The following is a 22,280-nucleotide window of genomic DNA, read 5'->3' on the forward strand; positions in this document are numbered from 1 at the left end:
AGTAAAGTGGATTTTATCTCAAGGAGCCACCAGATGTGAACACAGATCTGATGGCATAAACTGAGTATTTCTGGCCTTCTGATTCTGATCTAAAATATGACACAAGATTTTCCCTGTTTTAATTTTTTAACTTTTTTTTTTTAATAGAGACAGGGTCTCGCTATGTTGCCAGGCTACTTTCGAATTCCTGGGCTTAAGCAATCCTCCTGCCTTGGACTCCCAAAGTGCTGGAATTACACATGTGAGCCACCACACCTGCCCAGTAGATTTTCCCTGTTTTGTTTTGATTGTTTGTAATTTAGTTTTCTCTTTCCATTCACCCTCCGCTGACCCTATAATATTATTCAAACAAGTGCTCAGTCTAGTTTTGGGGTAGGGCAAGCATAATTACAGTGCTTAAAGAGAGTAATTTGGTGTGCAGAACTAGTATGTAAATATAACTGGTGCACTGCAAAACTATGAAGTAGTTTCTGTCAAACCTTACACTGCTTTGTCTTTCTCCATCTCTCCCTTTCTCTTGGTTGCCCCCTCCTCCTCCCATTGATACCTTAGTCTCTGTTTGCCTTTATCAAAACCTTTATGATTGGCCGGGCACAATGGCCCATGCCTATAATCCTAGCATTTTGGGAGGCCAAGGCAGGAAGATCACCTGAGCCCAGAAGTTTGAGAACAGCTTGGGCAACATGGTGAAACCCCATCTCTACAAAAAATAAAAAGTTTAGCCAGGCGTGGTGGCATGCACCTGTAGTCCCGCTACTCGGGAAGCTGAGGTGAGAGGATCTCTTGAGCCTGAGAGTTTGAGGCTGCAGTGAACTGTGATCATGCCTCTGCACTCCAGCCTGAGTGACAGTATGAGACCCTGTCTCAAAGAAACAAAACAAGGGGGGCATGGTGGCTCACTCCTGTAATCCCAGTACTTTGGGAGACTGAGGCAGGAGGATTGCTTGAGGCCAGGAGTTCGATACCACCCTGGGCAACATAGTGAGACCCCCATCTCTACAAAAAAATAAAAAATTTAGCTGGACATGCTAGTGAATACCTGTGGTCCCAGTGACTCAGGAGGCTGAGGTGGGAGGATCACTTGAGTCGAGGAAGTTGAGGCTGCAGTGAGCCATGATCATGCCAATGCATTCCAACCTGGGCGTCAGAGCAAGACCACGTCTCAAAAACAAAACAAAACGAACTTTTATGGTTGGAAGTGTTTTGGCAAAAATACTTAAACTGAAATGTGAATCTCTGATGAAAGAACATGTTACCTGTAAAAGTTTGAAGTGTTGGCATTTGTTGCACCAAAATCCAGAGGTGAGGCCAGGCACAGTGGCTCACGCCTGTAATACCAGCACTTTGGGAGGCCGAGGTGGACAGATACCTGAGGTCAGGAGTTCAAAACCAGCCCAGCCAACATCGCGAAACCCCATCTCTACTAAAAATACAAAAATTAGCCAGGCTTTGTGGCACGCGCCTATAATCCCAGCTATTCGGGAGGCTGAGACACGAGAATCACTTGAACCCAGAAGTTTAGTGAGCCGGAGGTTGCAGTGAGCCGAGATAGCACCACGGCACTCCAGCCTGGGCAACTGAGTGGGACTCTATCTCAAAAAAAAAAAAAGATCCAGAGGTCATCACTACATGATATCCAGATAGCCTCTTTCCATGAGAGTCTCAAAGGATAACTTTGCTATCTATAGTTTTGCAGAGAAAGCAACTTGATTTTATCAGCACACCAAGAGCAGATCTAAGTCTTCGGAACAGACATGAGATCAGAATTGTCTAGCTGCTATGAACAGCATGCTCTCTCCCTGTAACTATAGACATGTATGGGAAACTTATTTGTAAGGTTGTATAATGAGCTGTGAGTTAAAGGCAAACTTGACATGTTGACCATAGTTGTTATGGCATTGGACTAAAGTAGCCTCCCTCCATCACTATGATAGAGATAGCCTTGGTGTTAGACCCATAGTTTTTGAAGTCTGTTTGCTAAGACTCCCTCTTCTTTAGACAGTTCTTCAAATATTGTTATGCTTTTTCCTGTCGTGGGATTCCTCTTCATGGAGTTTCCTTTCTCAGGAACACTATCTCCTGGTTAATTTGTACTTATTCTTCAGATACCAGCGGAAATGTTACAACCTTCCCTGACCCTCGAAACTATTCCCCCTTATTATTCTCCTAGCACCACTTGCACCTCATTTGTCATACTCATTGGAGTTGAAATTCATATTCATTGATAGGGTTATTTTAATTGTATCTGATATCACTGTCACCTCCACTAGAAGATGGTCTCCATGCAGGCAGAGATTATCACCACGTGTTCTTCACTTCCATTTTCAGTTGGCAGTGAGTAGGTACAAATAAATATTTGTGGAATAATCATATGAGGTATAGATACTATTCTCATACCTCTATTTTATTAAGTAGGGAATTACAGAGAAGTTCAGTGATCTGCCCAAGATCTCATAACCAGGAAGTGGGAAACTAGGATTTGAGCTCCAGTGAGTGTGGTCTTTCGTTAAAAATATTACAGCAACCATTCTCTCCTTTTTTTTTTTTTTTTTTTGAGATGGAGTCTTGCTCGTCGCCAGGCTGGAGTGCAGTGGCGTGATCTTGGCTTACTGCAGCCTCTGCCTCCTGGGTTTAAGCAATTCCTCTGCCTTAGCCTGCCGAGTAACTGGGACTACAGCCACCACACCCGGCTAATTTTTGTATTTTAGTAGAGATGGGGTTTCACCACGTCAGCCAGGATGGTCTCGATCTCCCGACCTCGTGATCTGCCTGCATGTACCTCTCAAAGTGCTGGATTATAGGCATGAGCCACCACACCCGGCCTACGGCAACCATTCTCTTTTATCCATACTTGTTTCAAGAGTACTCTGTTTCATCTTCATGTTTCTGGAAACAACATAGCATTCATGACCTTAACCCCCAATTCTGATACTGCCTGAATATCTTGAAGCAAGTTTACTTTTAAGAAAGTTGAGGCTGGGTGTAGTGGCTCATGCCTGTAATCCCAGCACTTTGGGAGGCCAAGGCGGGTGGATCACTTGAGCTCAGGAGTTCAAGACCAGGCTGGGCAACACGGCGAAACCCTGTCTCTACCAGAAATACAAGAAATTAGTCAGGCGTGGTGGTGTGTACCTGTGGTCCCACCTACTTGGGAGACTGAAGTGGGAGGATTTCTTGAGCCTGGGAGGTAGAGTTTGCTATGAGCCGAAAGATCATGCCACTGCACTCCAGCCTGGGTGACAGAGTGAGATCCCATCTCAAAAAAATAAAAAAAGTAAAGAAAAAGAAAATTGAAATGTCTAGTCTATCATTTTGGCAGTTCTGGCTAATACAATTTTTTCCTTATGTCTAACTGAAATCTGCTTTTTCTAATTTTTACATACTTGATTTAACAAAACTCTAGTTTTTTTTTTATGAGACAGCCTTTCAAATATATAGGAACTTAATGTTATATCCGCTTCCCCGCAGCCCCCAGAATAGTCATTATTTTAGTTGTCTTTCTGTGATCTCATGCCAGTTTGTCAGTATGCCTAGATAAGAACTGAATATTTTACCTCAGATGTGACCTGACTTTGAAGACTTAAAAAGGAAGCTTTGTGCCGGGCGCAGTGGCTCATACCTGTAATCGCAGCACTTTGGGAGGCTGAGGTGGGCGGGTCACCTGAGGTCAGGAGTTTGAGACCAGCCTTATCAACATGGAGAAACCCTATCTCTACTAAAAATACAAAAGATGAGCCAGGCATTGTGGCACATGCCTGTAATCCCAGCTACTCGGGAGGTTGAGGCAGGAGAATCGCTTGAACCCAGTAGGCGGAGGTTGCAGTGAGCCGAGATTGCGCCATTTGATTCCAGCCTGGGAAACAAGAGTGAAACTCCGTCTCAAAAAAAAAAAAAAAAGCATTGTCTAATGTTATATAGCTGTTCAGTCTCATGATATATCCTGAGAAAGCTTTTGGGAGGAACTGCATCATAGTCATGGACATTTGTGTTATTAAAATATCTAGATTATTTTCCACAAAAAGTCAGTTACATATGTATCTTAACATGTATTGTTGTTTAACCTTGTTTATCGAATAACTTATGTGTAGAAAAGTATTTATAGCATAAGTATACAGCTCAGTGGATTACCACAAAGCAAATATACTTTCAAAATCACCACCCAAGTCAAGAAATAAATTGTTACCTGTGGCCCTGAAATCCCTCTAGGCACTCCACCATCTTTATCTACTCCTCTCAAAACCACTAGACTGCTAACATCATAGACAAAGCTAACATGCCTTTGAGCTTTATATAAATCTAATGATGTAGGATTTTGTGTGTGTGTGTATTTGGCTTCTTTCATCAGAATTATGAGATTTATCCGGATTGTTGCATGTAGTTGTAGTTTGCTTTTTTACACAAATAGATTTAGTTTTTACATTTTCTTATATGTTCAATCTGTTAATTAATCTGCTTATCTATTATTAAAAAAGAAAAAGAACATTCACATAGTTCTAGCCAGTTTACAGTGTTTTTCCACACAGTCTTCAAAATGTAAAGTTTGGTCTTCAGTGCATCAGTATGCTGCTAGATTTAAAAACTAGGGAAAAAAAATCAGAAAAGTTAATAATATTAACTGTCACCTCCACTAGAAGATGGTCTCCATGTGGGCAGTAATATTTCTCTTGTATTATCTCTGCTAAGTAAAATCTTTTGTAAGTTTCTTTAAATATTTTAATAAACCATAGTACTTAAAATGTTCTCGGCCGGCGCGGTGGCTCAAGCCTGTAATCCCAGCACTTTGGGAGGCCAAGACGGGCGGATCACGAGGTCAGGAGATCAAGACCAACCTGGTTAACATGGTGAAACCCCGTCTCTACTAAAAAATACAAAAATCTAGCCGGGAGAGGTGGCGGGTGCCTGTAGTCCGAGCTACTAGGGAGGCTGAGGCAGGAGAATGGCGTAAACCCGGGAGGTAGAGCTTGCAGTGAGCTGAGATCCGGCCACTGCACTCCAGCCTGGGCAACAGAGCGAGACTCCCTCTCAAAAAAAAAAAAGGCCGGGCGCGGTGGCTCAAGCCTGTAATCCCAGCACTTTGGGAGGCCGAGATGGGCGAATCACGAGGTCAGGAGATCGAGACCATCCTGGCTAACATGGTGAAACCCAGTCTCTACTAAAAAATACAAAAAACTAGCCGGGCGAGGTGGCGGGCGCCTGTAGTCCCAGCTACTCGGGAGGCTGAGGCAGGAGAATGGCGTAAACCCGGGAGGCGGAGCTTGCAGTGAGCTGAGATTCGGCCACTGCACTCCAGCCTGGACGACAGAGCCAGACTCCGTCTCGAAAAAAAAAAAAAAAAGTTCTCAATTTTCTAAAGTAGTTAAAAGTAACTATAAAATGGCACCTATTTTCCTGATCACATTTTACTTCCTATGTGAAATTTTACAAGTCATTATTCTATTTATTTATTTATTTACTTACTTACTTATATTTTGAGACAGGGTCTTGTTCTGTCGCCCAGGCTGGAGTACAGTGGCATGACCATGGCTCGCTGCAGCCTCAGCCTCCTGGGCTCAAGTGATCCTCCCACCTTAGCATCCCAAGTAGCTGGGACTACAGGCACGTGCCACCATGCCCAGCTAATTTAAAAAAATTTTGGAGGCCCAGATGCGGCAGCTCACACCTGTAATCCCAGAACTTTGGGAGGCCGAGGCGGGCGAATCACAAGGTCAAGAGTTCGAGACCATTCTGGCTAACATGGTTAAACCTTGTCTCTACTAAAAGTACAAAAAATTAGTGGGGTGTGGTGGCAGGCGCCTGTAATCGCAGTTACTCAGGAGGCTGAGGCAGGAGAGTTGCTTGAACCTGGGAGGCAGAGATTGCAGTGAGCCGAGACTCCATCTCAAAAAAAAAAAAAAAAAATTTTTTTGGGGGCGACAAGGTGTCACTGTGTTGCCAGGGCTGGTCTCAAACTTGTGGGCTCAAATGATCCTCCCATTTCGGCCTCCCAAAGTGCTAGTAGATTACAGGCATGAGTCACTGTGCTTGGTCTTCAAGTTGTTATTAAAGCATGTTTACCCACATTATGCACATGGTATAATGGAAAGTATTGTCGTGGAAGTTAGGAGATAGGGATTCTAGGCTAGCTTTTTCTTTTTTTGAGACAAGGTCTCACTTTTACGCCACAGGCTGAAGTGCAGTGGTGCGATCTCGGCTCACTACAACCTCCGCGTCTCGGGTTCAAGCAATTCTTCCACTTCAGCCTCCCGAGTAGCTGGGATTACAGGCATGCACCACCACACCCAGCTAATTTTTGTATTTTTAGTAGACACAGGGTTTCACCATGTTGGCCAGGCTGGTCTCGAACTCCTGACCTCAGGTGATCCACCCACCTTGGCCTCCCAAAGTGCTGGGATTACAGGCATGAGCCACCGTGCCCGGCCTGTAGCATAACTTTTATATACAGAACTGGCCTTAAGAAAGTATCACTTTAGGCCTGTTTCATCTGTAAAATGTTAATGTCATAAGAGATGATCTTTTGAGATTTCTTTCAGCTCTGAGAATTTTTATTTTTATTTTTTTTATGTGAGACAGTCTTGCTCTGTCGCCCAGGCTGTGGTGCAGTGGTGCGATCTCGGCTCGCTGCAAACTCCGCCTCCCAGGTTCACGCCATTCTCCTGCCTCAGCCTCCCGAGTAGCTGGGACTACAGGCGCCTGCCACCTCGCCCGGCTGATTTTTTGTATTTTTAGTAGAGACAGGGTTTCATTGTGTTAGCCAGGATGGTCTCCATCTCCTGACCTTGTGATCTGCCTGCATCGGCCTCCCAAAGTGCTGAGATTACAGGTGTGAGCCACCACGCCCAGCCTAGAATATTTGTTTTGATTATTCTAAATCTGGTGACATTTCTTTTGTTTTTAGTTAAATCTTCAATAAAAATAATAAATGCCACCTAGAGGACAGAAAAAATTTTACAGTAGATTATCACAGACCTCATGACTCTTTCATTACTTTGCTGCATAAAATAGCCTTTGTATGGTGTCAGCACCTGGGAGTGTCTCAAGGGGTGTTCACTGACCTTCTGGACTATCTGGAAATATGTCGATATTTACTGGCTGGGCGCCGTGGCTCATGCCTGTAATTCCAGCACTTTGGGAGGCCAAGTTTAGGTGGATCACTTGAGGTCAGGCATTCGACATCAGCCTGACCAATATGGTAAAACCCCATCTCTACTAAAAATACAAAAAGTAGCCAGACATGGTGGTGGGCACCTGTAATCCCAGCTACCTGAGATGCTGAGCGATGAGAATCACTTGAACCCAGGAGGCAAAAGTTACAGTGAACCAAGATTGCACCACTGCACTCCATACTGGGCTATAGAGCAAAACTCTGTCTCAAAAAAAAAAAAAGAAAGAAATGTTGATATATATGTGTGAATGATTTTTCATGATGTTCTTAATAGAGAAAGTTTTGTTTAGGAGAGCACATTCCAACTTACTTGCTTCTGTAAATATACCTTGTAATCTAGGGATTAAAGAATATGTACAGTGTATTTTTTCTCTTCCCTCGTCTTCCCCTTTTCTCACTAGTTATATCCTTGATCGAATAGCTATTTCATTCTCAAGTCTTAGGAATGCAGGGTGAAGCAAAACATGAATTTTTAAAGCACTTACCAGGCTGTATGAAATCACAGTCTATTGTCTAAAATTGTAAGGAATGGTTCAGTAATACTGTCGCCTTTCTCAAACCAAATCTTTGGTTGTTTTAAGGAAGGGAAATTAAATTCCTGTGTGCTAGATTTTTAACATAAAATTTTAAAAACTGGAATAATGTTGCATTTTATGTGTATAACAATATAATGCCTTGTTTTAGGTGGGAGAAGGAGAGAAATTGGTGAGGGCTCTTTTTGCTGTGGCTCGAGAACTTCAGCCTTCTATAATTTTTATAGGTAAGAACATGTTTTCCAACTAAGTTGACTATTTGTGAAATTTCCCTTTCCAAATGGGAAAGATATGATTGGAAACATTATTCAGAAGGAAAAAGTTTTAAAGAAGGGCGAGCTTCAAGACTGTCTAATGAATTTAATAGGACCCACTATATTATTAAGTAGTAAACTAGATTAATCTCAGATGATTCACATAGCTTGGTCTTTAATTAAAGTCTCATACTTGTATTTCCTCTAGATGAAGTTGATAGCCTTTTGTGTGAAAGAAGAGAAGGGGAGCACGATGCTAGTAGACGCCTAAAAACTGAATTTCTAATAGAATTTGATGGTGTAAGTGTTGATTATGATATTTTTAATGTGGCAGCATTTTCGTATATATATTTTCCTATTGAATGGCCAATGTTAAAATTTAAAATATCTTTATGTTTGTTATTACTTTTCTAAATGAATTGAAAAAAGATTTTTTGCTTGTAGGTACAGTCTGCTGGAGATGACAGAGTACTTGTAATGGGTGCAACTAATAGGCCACAAGAGCTTGACGAGGCTGTTCTCAGGTAGGGAGATTTATATGGAAATACATGCATTTATTACAGACAGTATATACTCATGTGTCCATCTTACATATTATTTCCTTACTCTCAGTTTTAAGACTAAATTCACTATTTTCCTCCAGTGCTATGCTCTAGCCTCTTGTTACCAACTACATAAGGATTTTGAGGGCAACTGCTTGATATCAGGAGAATTAGTCTAGTAAAGGTTTAGTTATGGTTTTAGGTAAATTGGTCAGTTCTTCTGGGTTGCATTAAATTATCTTTACACTTCAAAATTGATTCTTACCCTCTTTTATTGGGCTTCATGAGAAGATGATCAAAGCAGGGTTCATGGAAAATGTGTTTTCTGTTCTTGTGTGTTTGAGCCAGTTTATTCCCTTCATACTGGAAGGATGGTTTGGCTCAGCATAAAATTCTTGGGCATCCTTTCCCAAGGAATTTACAATATTGCCCCATTGTTTCTAGGATTGGCTGTAGTAGTGTAAAAGTCTGAATCCAAATTGATTTTTTCAAATTTGTAAATTAACTTGATTTTTTTCTCTCTTTACTGGATGGATTACGTGACTATATTGCACCCAGGTAGTGAGCATAGTGTACAGTAGGTAGTTTTTCAACTCACACCTCACTCCTTTCTTCCCCCATGTAGTAGTCCACAGTGTGTATTGTTCCCATGTTTATGTCGATGTGTACTCAATTTTTAGCTCCCACTTACGAGAACATGAGCTATTTGGTTTACTGTTCCTGCATTAATTGGCTTAGTATTAAGACCTCCAGCTCCATCCATGTTGCTGCAAAGGACATTATTTCATTCTTTTTTATGGCTGCATAGTATTCCATGGTGTGTATGTACCACATTTTCTTTATCCAGTCCACCATTGATGGACACTTAGATTGATTCTATGTCTGCTGTCGTGAATAGTGCAGCAATAAACATGAAATGCATGTCTTTCTGGTATAATGATCTATTTTCCTTTGAGTACATACCCAGTAATGGGATTGCAGGGTCAAAGGTAGATCTGTTTTATGTTTTTTGAGAAATCTTCAAACTGCTTTCTACAATGACTGAACTGTACATTCCCACCAACAGTACATATGCTCCACAGTCTTACCAACATCTGTTATTTTTTACTTTTTCCTGCAATCTCTAGACAATATGGGATGTTTTTTGCCGTTTTATTAATAGCTATTCTGACTGGTGTGAGATATCTCATTGTGGTTTTGATTTGCATTTTTCTGATGGTTAGTGATGATGAGCATTTTTTCATGTTTGTTGTCCCCTCATATGTCTTTTGAGAAGTGTCTGTTCATTTCCTTTGTACCCATTTTTTAACAGGGTTGTCTGTTTTTAGCTTGTTCAATTGTTTGAATTCCTTATAGATTCTGGATATCAGACCATTGTTGGATGCAATTCTGTAGGTTGTCTGTTTACTCTGTTGATGGTTCTTTTTGCTGTGCAGAAGCTCTTTAGTTTAATTAGGCCTCACTTGTCAATTTTTATTTTTGTTGCAATTGTATTTGGGGACTTAGCCAGTTTTATTCTAGCATTTTTATACTTTGAGATCTTACATCTAAATCTTCAATCCACCTTGAGTTAATTTTTGTATATGGTGAAAAGTACGGGTCCAGTTTCATTTTTCTACATATGGCTAGCCAGTAATCCCCACGCCATTTATTGAGTAGGGAGTCCTTTCCCCATTGCTTGTTTTTGTCAGCCTTATCAAAGATCAGATGGTTACAGGTGTGTGGCTTTATTTCTCAATTTTCTATCCTGTTCCTTTGGCCTATGTGTCTTATACCAGAATTATGCTGTTTGGGCTGCTGTATAGTTTAGTTTAAAGTCAGGTAATGTGATACTTACAGCTTTGTTCTTTTTGCTTAGGATTTCTTTGTCTATTTGGACTTGTTCTATATGAATTTTAGAATAATTTTTTTTCTAATTTTGTGAAAAATAACATTGATAGTTTGATAGAAATAGCATTGAATCTGTAAACTGCTTTGGGCAGTATGGTCGTTTTACGACCAGAGAAATCAGGCAAGAGAAGGAAACAAAAGGCATCCAAATAGGAAAAGAAGTCGTCATTCTCTCTTCACTGGCAATATGATTCTATACTTTGAAAACCCTAAAAATTCCATCAAAAGACTGCTAGAACTGATAAATGATTTTACCCCAAGGTTCAGGATACAAAATCGGTGTACAAAAAGTTAGTACCGTTTCTATACGGTAATAATGTCCAGGCTAAGAATCAATCAAGAACACAATCCCATTTACAATAGCCACAAAGAAAATGAAATACCGGCCAGGCACGGTGGCTCACGCCTGTAATCCCAGTACTTTGGGAGGCTGAGGCAGGTGGATCTCCTGAGGTCGGGAGTTCAAGACCAGCCTGACCAACATGGTGAAACGCTGTCTCTACTAAAAATACAAAAAATTAGCCAGGCATGGTGGTGGGTGCCTGTAATCCCAGCTACTCAGGAGGCTGAGGCAGGAGAATCGCTTGAACCCAGGAGGCACAGGTTGCAGTGAGCCGAGATCATGGCACTGCACTGCAGCCTGGGTGCGACAGAGCAAGAATCCGTCTCCAAAATTAAAAAAAAATAATAAAAAAAAAAAGAAAATGAAATACCTAGGAATACAGCTGATGACGGAGGTGAAAGAACTTGTACAAGGAGAACTGTAAAGCACTGCTAAAATAAATCAGAGATGACACAAATAAATGGAAAAACACTCCATGCTCATGGATTGGAAGAATCAATATCGTTAAAATGGGAAATTTATTTTAAATGGTATCTTAATTTTTTCCCTAGTTCATTTTTCTGTTTTCTTTTGCACATAAATTATGTGTTGTGTTGCATCCTTTTGTTTTCCCTATCTGTAATTTTCTTCTTAATCCTTTTAAACTCTTAGGTCTTTTTGCAATTTTCTTGTTAATCCTTTTAAACTCTTACGTCTTTTTGTTTTGTTCTGTTTTCCCAAGCCTGTTGCCTTTATTTCTTACTGGGTTAGTATCTAATCTCATTTGTGCTGTATCTTTTCTAACTCTTCTTTCCTTGGTGGTTTTTTATTCATTACTTTCCTGACCTGTTATTCTACTTTTCATCTTCTGTTTTATTTCTTTGAGCATCTATATGTTATTTCCGTAAGCTCTTACATTTCATTGGGCTCTTGTTTCATAGAAAACAATTTTTTGGGGAGGGTGGATCACTTGAGGCCAGGAGTTCGAGACCAGCCTGGCCAACATAGCACAACACTGTCTCTGCTAAAAATACAAAACATTAGCTGGGTGTGGTCACACACACCTGTAATCCCAGCTACTCAGGAGGCTAAGAATCGCTTGAACCCGGGAGGCAGAGGTTGCAGTGAGCCAAGACTGCGGCACTATACTCCAGCCTGGGGGACAGAGCAAGGCTCTATCTCAAAAAAAAAAAAAAAAAAAAAAAAAAAAACAGTTCTTTGGTCGGGCGTCATGGTGGGTCACACCTGAAATCCCAGCACTTCGGGAGGCCAGATTACTTGAGGCCAGGAGTTCCAGACCAGCCTCACCAACATGGCAAAACTCCATATCTATAAAAAAAACTTAAGGATAAAAAAATTAAATTATTTTATTTCATGGAAAGATATTTGGTCATAATTTTAATTTGCTCTATGGCAAAATCTTCTCATGCATGTTCTTCATTTTATCTAGTTTATGTTTGTTGTGTTTTGTTTGCTCTTTTTGGGGGCAGGTTTTTTTTGTTTGTTTTTTGTTTTTAATGAGCTCTGTCCTGGTTTTTTCTTTTTGCTTATTATTTTTCTTTGAATAAAAGAGTTTTCTTGGAAAATCTAGTTTTGGAAGGATATTGTAGGGGAAGGGATAGGTATCTTGAGTAGTCCATGTATACTCTAAACTAACATGCAGCCTCCCTCACTTACAGTGAAGCCCTACCTAATAATGAAGTATATGTGTGTGTAAATAAGAGATAGGGTTGATTTATTCTTCTACTAAAAAATATTGGTCACTGCAAGACATTGTCTTCCCACCAGACTGTTAGATGCCTTCTTATAAAGATAATTCGTCTTAGAGTTTCTTTGTTCAGTCTCACCTTCCTTGCCATTCCTATGCTATCAGTTAGGGTTTACATGGTCTGCAGAGCCAGGCCTATATGCTTGTTTAAATGTGGAGGGATTGGCTTTATTATAACCCTTTAGGGTATGCTATCTCTTTTGGGGAGGAAAACTGTATTCTGACAGTCATGTCCATGATCTTCAGCAGCAGATACTTTGTGTGTCTTCCTTTGTCAGTGTAATTTTCACCGCCCTGGGCAGTTCACCTTTATGTATTTTAGTTCCGTAAATATTACCTAGTTTGTTGATGAAGTGTACGTTTCTGTTTCTATTATCCTTGCTGATTTTAGTTTTCTTCAGATTCAAGAAGATAGGAGATCTACTTATATCAGATATTTTGTTTGTTTTAAAGCATTACTGCTATTAAAAACATATACATACATAAATGATTAATTCTAACAATACCAAATTAAGGATTTTTAAACATTAACTAGAGTTTTAAAAGTAACAAAAATATTTTTACATTGATAACTACCAAAATGCATTCCAGTGCCTTGAATATTATATTTTAAAAGCTTTTTCCTGTCATTTGCTGCTTCGGCTTTAAATTCAAAATTATATTTCTAAAAGTGCTGGATTTTTTTTTTTAGGCGTTTCATCAAACGGGTATATGTGTCTTTACCAAATGAGGAGGTATGTATCTGTGTTTCAATTTTTTTTGTTTTAAAGCAGAAACAAGAACTGCCATCTTGACAATATTAAATCTTCCAATCCATGGTACAGCTACTTTGGAAAACAGTTTAGTGGTTTCTTAAAAAGATATACATAAGCTTACTGTCAGACCCAGCAATTTCACTCCTAAGAATTTACCCAAGAGAAACAAAAATGTATGTCCACACAAAGACTTGTACAAGAATTTTTATAGCAGCAGTATCAATAATAGCCAGCGCTACAAATGATCTAAAATGTTCATTTTGGTGAATAAACAAATGTGGTATATTCATTTAATGGATACTGTTATACATTATACATGCTGCATACTCACTTCATATATTAAGTTTTATGAATAAAACTCCAAAACATTATAAATGAAAGAAGCAAGATGATATATGTCGCATATCATATGATTCTGTTTATATGCGGAAAAGGTAAATTTATTTATTTATTTTTTTAATTTTTTTTTTGAGACAGAGTCTTGCTCTGTTGTTCAGGCTGGAGTGCAGTGGCGTGATCTTGGCTCACTGCAGCCTTTACCTCCCGGGTTCAAGTGATTCTCCTGCCTCAGCCTCCTGAGTAGCTGGGACTACAGGCATGTGCCTGGCTAATTTTTTGTATTTTTAGTAGAGATGGGTTTCACTGTGTTAGCCATGGTGGTCTTGATCTCCTGACCTTGTGATCCGCCTGCCTTAGCCTCCCAAAGTGCTGGGATTACAGGCGTGAGTCACCGCGCCCGGCCAGAAAGTGCAAATTTCTAGAAACATAAAGCAGATCAGTGGGTTGACAGGGTGAGAGTTGGGAATGAGGATTAACTGCAAACAGGTATGAGTGAACTAAAAAGTGTTCTAAAACTGGATTGTGGTGATGATTACACAATTATATAAATGTATTAAAAGTCATTGAATTATACACTTAAAATGGGTGAAATTCATAGTAGATGAATTCATACCTCTGTAAAACTGTTTTTTTTTTTTTTTGCAGCAGAATATTTATTGCTATGTTTTTTTCCACGTGTGGTGGCTCACGCCCATAATCCCAGCATTTTGGGAGGTTGAGGTGAGAGGATCGCTTGAGCCAGGAATTCAAGACCAGCCTGGATGGCATAGGGAGACCCTGTCTCTACAAATACTTTTTTAGAAATTAACCGGGCATGGTGGCACGTGCCTTTGGTCCCACTTACGCGGGAGGCTGAGATGGGAGGATTGCTCGAACCCAGGATGTTGAGGCTATAGTGGGCTATGATTGTGCCCTGCACTGCAGCCTGGGTAACAGAACAAGACCCTGTCTCAAAATAAAAAAGAATCATTAATTCTGATATTAAATTAGACTGAATGATCATTTTTTAATATTTTGCAGACAAGACTACTTTTGCTTAAAAATCTGTTATGTAAACAAGGAAGTCCATTGACCCAAAAAGAACTAGCACAACTTGCTAGGTGAGTAATTTGGATTTGGTTTATCTTATAGCTTTTATTTATTTTTTTGTAAATAATTCTTTTTTAAGTTATTTAAAGTAATCTTAAGTATGAAATGAGTAATTCATTTACAGAAGACTTTTTGTCTCATCCTCTACCTCCTTTGCCTTTTTCTTACGTCTTATTATTATATATATGTGGAATCTAAATTTCACTTACTGTGTCCTCTGCAAGATATGACCTAAATATCTAATGATGATAGTATATTCTTTTTATAAATTTATTTAAACCTGTAAGTGGTATTAAAGTAATTTAAACATTTACACCCTGGGCAACATGGTGAAACCCCATCTCTATAAAACATAAAGTGAGTCAGGAAGGGTGGTACACACCTGTAGTCCCAGCTACTTGGGAGGTTGAGGTGGGAGGATCGCTTCAGCCCAGGCGGTGGAGGTTGAGTGACAGAGTGAGACCCTGTTCAAAAAAAACTTTTAACATTTCATATTGCTCACACTAACACGGATTTTTTATATAAACTTATTCTTTGCATTATGCTGAATAGTTTTCAGCTATTTCAATAATTTTAATTATTTGATAATTTTAATAATTTTAATTTCAGCTATTTGAATAATCTTAAACTTTATGAACAGTGTGAAGTAGAAACTGAGTATAGGAGATGCGCTCATGAATTTTATTCCCTGAAAAATGTCATAAAGTAATTTAAAGTATTCAACGAGTATGTGAGTATTGAATGATTTTAACAAGAACTCTGAGTTCCCAGATACCTATAACCAAAGAACAAATTACTTGGAAATACCTTCTACTCCAGACCTTTCTGTCTATCCCCATATTTAAAGAAATGTACATTGATTGTCCCTTACCCCATCAAGAGAGTGTTCTTTGCCAAGATAAACACTAATTAGAGAAGTAATTATGTTTATGTGTCAGTGGGCCACCAGTAGTTTGTAGATGTTACCTTTCCAGGTGACATGTTTACAATTTAATGAAGCCTCTGGAGATAGTATGCCTTAATCTAAAGAAATGGTTCTAGTGATTAAAATTTGAGGCATTACAGGGAAACAGCAGTATACTATTTTGTTTATTTTCAGCAAATGGGCCTTTCTGTTCCCTTAAAATCAAACCTCCTAACTATGGGTTTGCTGACAAAGGGAAACTAGTTTTTACCCTCTTATTATATGGAGATTTAAATCTGCAGAGATGAACATAATTTGCTGTTTGGCCAGGTGAGGTGGCTCACGCCTGTAATCCCAGTACTTGGGGAGGCTGTGGCAGGTGGATCACCTGAGGTCAGGAGTTCGAGACCAGCCTGACCAACATGGCGAAACGCCATCTATACTAAATACAAAACAAAAATTAGCCAGGTGTGGTGGTGCATGCCTATAATCCCAGCTACCTGGGAGGTTGAGGCAGGAGAATCACTTGAACCCAGGAGGTGGAGGTTGCGGTGAGCCAAGATCATGCCATTGCACTCCAGCCTGGGCAACAAGAGCAAAACTCCGTCTCAAAAAAAAAAAAAGGGAAATAATTTGCTGTTTCTTCCTTCCCTTCCTCAGAATGACTGATGGATACTCAGGAAGTGACCTAACAGCTTTGGCAAAAGATGCAGCACTGGGTCCTATCCGAGGTAGGTATACAAGAGCTTGAAACATTTAGAACTATTTATTACACCACCTTAGAAGTTTAAGAAGTCCCAAAAAATCTGCCAAGAGTTTTTTTTTTTCTTTGGAGACAGGGTCTCACTCTGTTGCCCAGGCGGTAGTGCAGTGACACAATCATGGTTCACTGCAGCCTCGAACCCCCCAGGCTCAGGTGATTCTCCCACCCAGCCTTCCCAGTAGCTGGGACTACAGGCATGCACCATCATGCCTGGATCATTTTTTTTTTTTTTTTCTTTGTAGAGACAGGGTTTCACTTGCCCAAGCTGGTCTTGAACTCCTGGGCTCAAGTGAGCAGCCTGCCTTGGCCTCCCAAAGTGCTGGGATTACAGGCGTAAGCCACCATGCCCTGCCTTAAAATTAAAACCATTCTCAGCTCACAGATCATTCAAAAACAGTCTGTGAGCTAGTGGACTATGACCCCTGTTCTAGGCAAGAGGTTTCACTTCTTGATAGTAAGTAAGCAGCAGAAAACTCAAAAGAAAACTTTAAACAAAAAAGAATAATGTAAGGAAAATGTTGTTACCTGTTTTCTGGCTCTTTTCAATATTGTGACATCATTTGAAATTAATGTGTCTAAAAGAAATTATATAAGAGAAGTTTATGTCTTTTGAGGAATTACAGCAAAATATTTATTGCTGTGTTTTTAGTCAACTTACTTGGTTGATGCTGAAATACCACGACTGATTCTTTTTAGGTTAGGTTAGGATAAACTCACATAGATATTTTCAGCTACATTTCCACAGCCAGCATGGGTAGTGAATGGTTGATGCTCTCAGATTATTAGCTGTGATGCTAAAATAATCATAATAGCTCCATCCCTTTTCTCTCATTCAAGAAAGTACAATTGAATGTAGTTGTATGAGAAAGATGTTATCATAGTGTCCACTGTAATTTGCATTAAAAGCCTACATTATACAAAATCTTTTTGTTTTACTGGTTAAAAATTACCAGTAACACCTCCCGTAGTGAAATAAGGTACTGATTAAGAATTGCTACTTTGCAAAATAAAAAATGTAGCCTTGAGAGTATTTTGAAACTCTGGATAAACAAATTTTCTTGCTGCCGGAGCTTAAATCTTGTTCAAATAGTGGATTCAGAAACAGTAGCTAATGCATAAATCAGTTGTATTTTCTTAGAACATTTTGGCTATTCTAAGGTAGACAAAATTTGGGTTTACAAAAAGATTCGCATCCATTAAAGTACAGAAAATGAGGCCGGGCGCGGTGGCTCAAGCCTGTAATCCCAGCACTTTGGGAGGCCGAGATGGGCGGATCACGAGGTCAGGAGATCGAGACCATCCTGGCTAACCCGGTGAAACCCCGTCTCTACTAAAAAATACAAAAAACTAGCCGGGCGTGGTGGCGGGCGCCTGTAGTCCCAGCTACTTGGGAGGCTGAGGCAGGAGAATGGCGTAAACCCGGAAGGTGGAGCTTGCAGTGAGCTGAGATCCGGCCACTGCACTCCAGCCTGGGCGGCAGAGCGAGACTCTGTCTCAAAAAAAAAAAAAAAAAAAAAAAAAAAGTACAGAAAATGGCCGAGTGCAGTGACTCACGCCTATAATCCCAGCGCTTCGGGAGGCCAAGGTGGGAGGATTGCATGGGCCTAATAGTTTGAGACTAGACTGGGCAACATAGGTAGATCCTGTCTCTACAAAAAAATATAGTAAGTTAACCAGGCCTGTTGGCATGTGCCTGTAATCCCAGCTACTCGGGAGGCTGAAGTAGGAGGACCATTTGAGCCTGGAAGGTCCAGGCAGCAGTAAATTATGGTCATGCCGCTGCACTCCAGCCTGGGTGGGTAGCAGAGTGAGGTGCTGTCTTAAACAGTAAATAAATAGTCCAGGCACGGTGGCTCACACCTGTAATCCCAGCACTTTGGGAGGCCAAGATGGGTGGATCATGAGGTCAGGAGTTCGAGATCAGGCTTGGCCAATATGGTGAAACCGCATCTCTACTGAAAGTACAAAAATTAGCCAGGTGTGGTTGCGTGTGCCTGTAATCCCAGCTACTCAGGAGACTGAGGCAGGAGAATCTCTTGAATCTGGGAGGCGAGGTTGCATTAAGCTTAGCACTGCAGCCTGGGCAACAAGGCAAGACTCTGTCTCAAAAAAAAAAAAAAAGAAAAGTACATAAAGTATAGAGTAAAAACAAAAAAGACTAATGCATTTTGTAAAGAACAAGTTGTATTCTTTTAAGTTCCCTTTCAGATTTGTAAACTATTGTTTTTGGCAATATGCAAGAAATTGAACACTTTCCAGTTATTCCTAAGAAGGAATATTCTCTTCTAAGCATTTATAAGTTGTATGTGCTCTCAAAGTTAACATGTGTCTCTTTCTTTTAATATAATGATTTGTACTGAATAGATACATTTAGATCATTGTACTTGGTTTTGCCCTTCAACAATTTAAACTGCAAAATGTATATATTTTTAAGTTCCTGACTTTTATATTTTACAGAACTAAAACCAGAACAGGTGAAGAATATGTCTGCCAGTGAGGTATAGTATTTTACAATATTTTCTTTGTTTTGGTCCTCTGTATTGTAGGACATATACATATGAGTGTGTGGGTGTGTATTTTTTTTTTCTTTTCTTTTTTTGAGACTGTCTGGCACAGTATTGGCTCACTGCAACCTCCACCTCCTGGATTCAAGCGATTCTCCTGCCTTAGCCTCCCAAGTAGCTACAGGCATGTACCACCAAGCCCATCTAATTTTTGTGTTTTTAGTAGAGAGGGCGTTTCACCATGTTGGCCAGTCTGGTCTCAAACTCCTGACCTCAAGTGATCCAACCAACTCGGCCTCCCAAAGTGCTAGGATTACAGGCTTGAGCCGCTGCATCTGGCTGTTTTTGTTTTTTGTTTTTTGTTTTTTGTTTTTTGAAACACAGGGTCTTGCTCTGTTCCCAGGCTGGAGTGCGGTGGTGCAATCATGGCTGACTGTAGCCTTCACCTCTTGGTCTCAAGCAGTCCTCTTGTCTCAAACTTGTTGGTAGCTGGGACTACAGGCAAGTGCCACAACACCCCACTAATTTTTAAATTTTCTGTAGAGATGGGGTCTTTCCCTGTTGCCTAGGGTGGCCTCAGACTCTTGGCCTCAAGTAATCCTCCTGCCTCAGCCTCTCAGAGTGCTTGGGACTAATTTTTTTTTAATGGATTTTTCTAGTTGATTAGAAGCTAGAAAAAATGAACTTTGCTTCATTTCAAAATATGGAAACCTATGAAATAGTGTCAGTCAAATTTTTTTTGGTAATGGACAAAACATATATACGTAGTCATTAAGTCATTTTCTATCAAATCATATTATGTAAAGACCAAACAGAAGAAAATTATGGGACAGGTGTGGTGGCTCATGCCTGTAATCCCATCGCTTTGGGAGGCCGAGGTGGGCAGATCACTTGAGGTCAGGAGTTCAAGACCAGCCTGGCCAACGTGGCAAAACCCTGTCTCTATCAAAAATAGAAAAAAATTAGCTGGGCATGGTGGCAGGTGCCTATGGTCCTGGCTACTTGGGAGGCTGAGGCAGGAGAATCACTTGAACTTGGGAGGCAGAGGTTGCAGTAAGCCAAGATTGCACCATTGCACTCTAGCCTGGGCGACAGAGTGAGACCCTGTCTCAAAAAAAAAAAAAAAGGAAAAAAAAAATTACATGAAGCTTGTGGGGTTTTATACATTATAAAAATAACCTATAACTATAGGTTAATCCTTTAATAATGTTCTATTTTGTTTTTCAATCTTTTTATTTTTAATTAATTTCTTTTTTTTGAGAAGGACTCTTGCTCTGTTGCCCAGGCTGGAGTGCAGTGGCACAATCTTGGCTCACTGCAGCCTCCACCTCCCAGGTTCAAGCGATTCTCCTGCCTCAGCCTCCTTCCTGCGTAGCTGGGATTACAGGCATGGGCCACCATGCCCGGCTAATTTTTTTTTTTTTTTTTTTTTTTTGTATTTTTAGTAGAGATGGGGTTTCACCATGTTGGCCAGGTGGGTCTTGAACTCCTGACCTCAGGTGATTGACAGCCTCAGCCTCCCAAAGTGCTAAGATTATAGACGTGAGCCACCGTGCCTGGCCAGTTTATTACCATTTCTTAATATGGAAGACCTCCTTATGAGACACTGAAGCATTTCATTTGAAAAAAGTTGCATGTAAAATATAAAACTGGGCATACAGAATGGTCATAACTGTGTGAGCAGACTTTTGAAATCAGGCTTTAATTACAGTCAGCCTTTTCTATCCGTGGATTCTGCATTCATGGATTCAACCAACTGCAGATCAAAAATATTTGGGGGAAAAAAAGCATCTGTGTTGAACATGTACACTTTTATTCTTGTTATTATTCCCTTAACAATATAGTACAAAAGCTATTTATATTGCATTTACATTGTATTAAATGTTACAAGTAATCTAGAGATGATTTAAAGTATACAGGAGGATTGCATAGGTTGTATGCAAATACTGCACCATTTTATATAAGGGACTTTAAGTGTTTGCAGATTTTGCTGTCTATGGGGGAACCAATCTCCCAGAGATACCAAGGGACAGCTGTATATTTGTAACTTATTTTTTTATTTCCCTGATTTTAGCAGCTGTTGAGGGGACAGTGAACTTAACATAGATGATGAGTGTATTCGAGAGTACATTTTGGAGGTTTTTTTTTTTTTTTTCAGGCCTTTAGTCACCTGTCAGATGAGGCATCATACTGGAATTTTTTTTTTTTTTTTTTTTTTTTTTTGAGACGGAGTCTGGCTCTGTCGCCCAAGCTGGGGTGCAGTGGCCGGATCTCAGCTCACTGCAAGCTCCGCCTCCCGGGTTTACGCCATTCTCCTGCCTCAGCCTCCGGAGTAGCTGGGACTACAGGCGCCCGCCACCTCGCCCGGCTAGTTTTTTGTATTTTTTAGTAGAGACGGGGTTTCACCGTGTTAGCCAGGATGGTCTCGATCTCCTGACCTAGTGATCCGCCCGTCTCGGCCTCCCAAAGTGCTGGGATTACAGGCTTGAGCCACCGCGCCCGGCCCTGGAATTTTTTTTTTTTTGTTAAGAAAGCTTTTAATTTTCTTTCTTTTCTTTTTTTTTTTTTTTTGTGAGACGGAGACTTGCTCTGTCGCCAGGCTGGAGTGGAATGCAGTGGTGGGATCTCGGCTCACTGCAACCTCCGCTTACTGGGTTCAAGTGACTCTCCTGCCTCAGCCTCCTGAGTAGCTGGGACTACAGGTGCGTGCCACCACACCCACCTAATTTTTTTTTTTTTTTTTTTTTGTATTTTTAGTAGAGATGGAGTTTCACCATGTTGGCTAGGATGGTCTCAATCTCCTGACCTTGGGATCCGCCCACCTCGGCCTCCCAAAGTGCTGGGGATTACAGGCATGAGCCACCGCGCCCAGCTGAAAGCTTTTGGCTTTCTAACTTATTTTATTTCATTTATTTTCATTTTTATTTTCATTTTATTTTTTGGGACAGTGTCTTGCTTGGTTGCCCAGGCTGGAGTGCAGTGGTGCAATCATGGCTCACTGCACCTTCCAGCTTCTGGGCTCAAGCAATCCTCCTGCTCAGCCAAGCAGCTGGGATTACAGGCACCCGCCTGGCTAATTTTTGTATGTTTAGTGGAGACAGGGTTTCACCATGTTGGCCAGGCTGGTCTCGAACTCCTGACCTCAAGTGATCCACCCGCCTTGGCCTCCCAAAGTGCTGGGATTACAGGTGTGAGCCACCATGCTTGGCTGAAATTTTTATTTTTCTATTGCTTAGACTCTGTGAACCTATCCATTTTGCCTTTTAAAAATACTTAGGTGTAAATACAGATATTCATTAACTCATTGTTTTAATCTATATTTCCAAAGGCAATTTAAAAGATCAGAAAATAAGACCAAATTAATATAAAAATGCATACTTTAGGCTGGGCACAGTGGCTCACATCTGTAATCCCAGCACTTTTGGAGGCCAAGGCGGGCAGCTCACCTGAGGTTA

At 40.5% G+C, this 22,280-nt stretch overlaps 1 protein-coding gene across 4 annotated transcripts in view; it reads left to right on the forward strand.

Annotated features, from left to right (window-relative positions):
- The window catches only part of SPAST (spastin), a 90,009-nt gene that overhangs the window by 63,971 nt on the left and 3,758 nt on the right, over positions 1 to 22,280 (forward strand). For all 4 annotated transcript variants that reach the window (XM_007971017.3, XM_007971018.3, XM_038006759.2 and 1 more), the window contains 7 exons: positions 7,847 to 7,922; positions 8,158 to 8,249; positions 8,394 to 8,473; positions 13,163 to 13,205; positions 14,586 to 14,665; positions 16,219 to 16,289; positions 18,779 to 18,819. In XM_007971017.3, coding sequence (XP_007969208.1) covers positions 7,847 to 7,922; positions 8,158 to 8,249; positions 8,394 to 8,473; positions 13,163 to 13,205; positions 14,586 to 14,665; positions 16,219 to 16,289; positions 18,779 to 18,819 — 483 coding nt within the window. The remainder of the gene's footprint in view (positions 1 to 7,846; positions 7,923 to 8,157; positions 8,250 to 8,393; positions 8,474 to 13,162; positions 13,206 to 14,585; positions 14,666 to 16,218; positions 16,290 to 18,778; positions 18,820 to 22,280) is intronic.

The sequence above is a fragment of the Chlorocebus sabaeus genome, chromosome 14 (assembly GCF_047675955.1).
Source record: "Chlorocebus sabaeus isolate Y175 chromosome 14, mChlSab1.0.hap1, whole genome shotgun sequence".
Lineage (NCBI taxonomy): Eukaryota > Metazoa > Chordata > Mammalia > Primates > Cercopithecidae > Chlorocebus > Chlorocebus sabaeus.